General features: G+C 39.7%; 2 protein-coding genes across 2 annotated transcripts; both read left to right on the top strand.

Annotated features, from left to right (window-relative positions):
- The first annotated feature begins 296 nt into the window (after positions 1 to 296).
- On the top strand, positions 297 to 1,606 carry LOC133522879 (keratin-associated protein 6-2-like). Its single transcript, XM_061858341.1, has 2 exons — positions 297 to 918; positions 1,042 to 1,606. The coding sequence occupies exons 1-2, from the start codon at positions 907 to 909 to the stop codon at positions 1,522 to 1,524; spliced, it is 495 nt and encodes a 164-aa protein (XP_061714325.1). The 5' UTR covers positions 297 to 906; the 3' UTR covers positions 1,525 to 1,606.
- A 1,406-nt stretch (positions 1,607 to 3,012) lies between these two features.
- LOC133522875 (cuticle protein 16.5-like) lies at positions 3,013 to 4,413 on the top strand. The gene is made up of 2 exons (XM_061858338.1): positions 3,013 to 3,459; positions 3,759 to 4,413. The coding sequence occupies exons 1-2, from the start codon at positions 3,448 to 3,450 to the stop codon at positions 4,326 to 4,328; spliced, it is 582 nt and encodes a 193-aa protein (XP_061714322.1). The 5' UTR covers positions 3,013 to 3,447; the 3' UTR covers positions 4,329 to 4,413.
- Positions 4,414 to 4,763: the final 350 nt, after the last annotated feature.

Here is a 4,763-nt window from a genome sequence, read left to right as displayed (position 1 = left end):
TGCTGAACGTAACGTAAGTGACGATACGAATCATACTATCAATAAATATTTATTACTCGCAAAACCAAACTTTTTTTTTGGAAGGATACAGCCAAAATTTGAATTTGCTGCCTTGCATCAAGGTTTTCGTGATGCCGTATTGACTTACTAAATAGTGCATAGTGCTTGGTAATATCGTACGTTAAGAGGACGGGGGGGGGGGGGGAGGGGGCTCACGTCAAGATATCGTCACCTTGGCTTCGGTCATAACAAGACCCGAAAGATGATAATCGTATGTAAAATGAATGATAATGTGCACAACACAGAAAATTAACGAACATGATTACGAGAAATAATATATCTACTATCTAATCACCTTCATAATAGTGAAATACTTATTGCTCCAAAACACTAATGAAGGCAGCAGCCTCTGACGCTAACTGTGCCCTTTTAAACGTGCTCAATTATTTGTACCCGGTAGTCAAATAGATAAAATTATGATTCAACCCAATTCACGTCCAATCTTGTGGAGATAAAAAAGAGTTGTAAGTAACTTACAAGGCTGCTCTAAAATTTATATCGGCTGTTTGTTGTGCTTGAAGTAACCAAACAATTGATACATCCCTTATTAATCATGTACTGTTAAGAGAACTTCAAGATCTAATTAGGCAAGATTACAAGGGAGAACTTGCTGAAGATGGTTATCGGGTGTTTTACGAAATAATTCAAATTAAACAAAGTAATTATTCAACAATAATGTTACACCCGAACACGAGCGGGCTGCAAAAAATGTAATCACGTTACGGTCCGTTTCATAGAATAGAGCCTTGGCAAAGAATGCTTTATATCCTACCTTTTTCATATAAAAGACGGCTAACAATAGCAGGAAAACATTCAAATCATCACTTTTGAAGAAACAACAACAAAATGTTTGCTAAGGTACGAGTAAACCATTTTTAAAATTCCTCTTTGTTACCGACGATTTGTATTTTGCTATATTAAATTCCTTTCCACATTAGGACATCTAAACTTGTAAATAAATAAATATTTTCTGTGTTACAGATTGCTGTGATCGCTGCTTGCCTCTTCGGCTTTGCTAACGCTGGAGCGCTGAGCTCCGGCCTTGGCTATGGCTCAGCCCTCGGCTATGGCTCAAATCTGGGCTATGGCGGGTACGGTGGCTACGGCGGTAACGGCGCTGGACTGGGTTACGGAAGTTACGCCGGCCACGGTGGTTACGGAGGACTAGGATATGGTGGATACGGCTTAGCGGGCCACGGTCTCGGTCACGCCACTTCTCACGTGTCTGTGGTTAAGAGTGTTGCTCCTTCGTACTCAAGCCTAGGATATGCCGGTGTTGCGGGTTCAGCCTTAGGATATGCCGGCGCTCCCGTTGCGACTTCGTACGCTAACCAATACAGTGTACATGGCTCTCCTTCCCATGGCTACGGTGGTTACGGTGCGGGTTACGGAGCCGGTTACGGTACTGGTTATGGTGGTTACGGTCACGGTTCCTACGGACATGGCGTCTATGGTGGCTGGTAGAAAGTGAATTTATGAAGTATTTATTATTCATTAGCCCAGACGACTTTTGTATTGAACTGAAATAAATTATTTAGTTTCGAATCCTATTTTGTTTATATTTTAAAAAAATGAGGAAAAGCAGCTTGGCCTGTCTTTCACTTTATATACACATCGTGAATCATTATCATATGAGACGAACAATTCTTTAAGTTGAATAGGCTGTATCCCACATAGGAATGGAAGCTGCAAGGACTCTGCATGGGCGCGGAAAATCGAAATATCTGCCTCTCAAAGAAAGACAGGCACATAATGAAATTACGAATATCGTTTTTCACGGGAGGCTATCAATTCAGTTCTCATATTTAAAAGTTACAGCGTTACTGTCCTTTTGATAAAGTACTTAGCTACAGTAACGAAAGACAATTATTATACTCGGTCTTGCGTTTCGATCGGATCAATAATAAACGAAGGACCTTAAGAGCTACTGATTCGACCTCTTGTATGTTATTAGCAAAACTTAAGAATTTCGGAGAAATCATATATTGTGTAGATTGTGTTTTTTTGCTGAACAGTGCTGACCTACTAACTTAAGTAACTTGATTGCTTCAAAAAGTATGAGTATAGGTAAGTCATATTAGGCTCTTATAATATAATGGTCAGAAACTACCTGCTACACATTAACCAGATTTTACTGAAATATATTCTGACGGTTATTAATGTACGGTGAAATCGAAACCATAAATTTTCGCTGACCACGCTGGGGGTCGGTAGTGCTTATGGTCCTCAATCATCGGCCTTCGTTTTATCCGGAACTACCCCGATATTCAATCTTAACTAGCTTCGTTACTATATTACTGCAAAGAACAACACACGTAGCTGACCTTTATGAAACTTTATCCCGTAATAACGCTTAGAAAAGTTATTAACTTTGTCAATAATGGTACCTAGACTGTTGCCAATCTTACCAAGTTCCAGAAAAAAATACCTTATACTAAAAGAATATATATCTTTGATGTACCCACTGTCCTCAATGTTTATCTCGTAATAAAATTGTCTCCATGAGTAGTTCTCCTTAATTCACTTCCTTTAACAACATCCGATAAATTATTAGCATATGTAGCTATTAAATTCGTGTCTATGCAGTGTGTAACTAAACCCAATACGGGTGATAAATTAAACCAGATATAGAATATATCCGTGTAATCATTAAATAAGAAGTTTTATTCAAGTTTTTTAACATATATATTTCTCAATTATTCAATAATAGTTATTTGATATAAACCAACTTATACTAACATGCAAATACAAATGTAATCCGCCACATGCTTCAAATTTCACTTCATTACAAGTATGACCCCGTAATTAACTAATACAATTTTTCATTCATCATTTACCGAGCAGCAATGTACCTACTACAAACATTACAAGACATAACATGACAATACGATATACGAGCTTTTTTATAGTAACTCGTATCTTGTAACTTGTGTGTTGCTTTACATTGGGAACCGAACTATTTTGTATTTATTTCATAATTTTAAGCAAAATTTGTCTCAATACGGGTATGTATGTACTTCTTAGGTCCTATCCTAACCACGGTTTAAATATTCGCCCGTATTGAATTTACACACTGTATAAATGTAAGTACCAATTACTTCTAATAAGGTCAAAAAAGCATGAAGCCCTTGATAATCAAGGAAGCAATGATATAATCCCACAGAAACATCTTACCGAATCGTTTCGCTCAGGATTTCCTTATGGATCCAAAATATCGATGGCACATAAATAACTTGTGTAACGTTAAGATCGATGGGTGGAGCTTCGCCTTGACTTTGTAAACATACCGGTTGCAATAACGAATGATTAATACCTGTTCGAAGATACACGTATAAAAGCGAAAGCAAGTGCTCCGAAAAGTATTCTGACAAGAACACTCATACAAACATGTACGCTAAGGTACGCAATTGGAATATTTTGGATATTTTATTTTATTTAGGATATGGGATTAATAGGACTAACTAATGTTGTGTTGTACAAAGCATAGCTGTGTGTGGAATTCCATGAATGATTCCATTTTAGTTTAATAATTATTTCCTAAAGTCAATAATTTCAAATAAAATATTTTGCCTACTATACGAGCAGGTATCTAACACTAACTTGCCATAATTTACTTTTTGTTGAAACTTAACATGTAAGCCTATGTAATGATCTACCTACATTTAAGAAATTTCTTCAGAGAAATGTAATTTTTACAGATCGTAGTTGTCCTGTGCGCCGCGGGCATCGCCTCCGCCGGCAACCTGCTGCACGCCGCGGCTCCCGTAGCGTACGCCGCACCCGTCTCCTCGGTGTCATACGCCACGCACACGGCGCACGGCGCCCCCGTCGCCACGTACGCTGCTGCCCCCGTCGCGTCATATTCCGCCGCCCCCGTCGCCACCTACGCCGCCGCCCCCGTTGTCAAATCCGTCGCTCCTGCCGTCTCCTACCAGAGCATCTCGACCCACTCCGCTCCCGTCGCGTACGCCGCTCCCGCTGTAGCGACTTACGCCGCTGCCCCGGTGTTGCAGAAGACCATTGCGCCAGTAGCTACTTACGCCGCCGCCCCCGTTGTACACAAGACCATCGCCGCGCCCGCCATCTCGGCTTACCACTCTGCCCCCGTGGCTTACGCTCCCGCTCCCGCTGTACACGCCTACCAGGCTGCCCCCGTTGCCACTTACGCCGCCGCCGCTCCCGTAGTCAAGACCGCTGTCACCTACTCCGCTGCCCCGGCTGTCTCCCATGTCTCTTACTCCAGCGCCTACGGTAACTACGGCTGGTAAACAAGTTAAAACTGGTTACGTTTTATTATTTATTTATTCAGTTTTATACCGCCTGTAAATATGCAAATATAAAAAGTGAAAAATATTTTTTTTCTTTTAACTTACCGCCCAATACCTATTAATAATAATAAAAAAAAAAAATAAGAACATTAGAAAATTATCAAATTATCTCCCTTTTATGCTAATCAAAAGTCTTCCTAAGCCTTCTAAGTCTATCTTCATAAATATTAAAGGTCAATTACCTATTTCTACTTTGTATGCTTTTGTCATTGTCACTATACAAGAAATATTACGTACTAGTCCTACTATACAAAATAGTCCTACATACGGTTAACTGTTACAACCTTAAGAACATATTATGTATTGTAACTAACTACTCTATTATTTATCCACTTGATCAACTAGAAACATAAATAGAGCCATCCTTTAATGTGC

This window comes from Cydia pomonella, chromosome 11 (assembly GCF_033807575.1).
Source record: "Cydia pomonella isolate Wapato2018A chromosome 11, ilCydPomo1, whole genome shotgun sequence".
In the NCBI taxonomy this organism is placed as follows: Eukaryota; Metazoa; Arthropoda; class Insecta; order Lepidoptera; family Tortricidae; genus Cydia; species Cydia pomonella.
The sequence above is the reverse complement of the archived record's forward strand: the minus strand, read 5'-3'. Positions and strand labels throughout refer to the sequence as shown.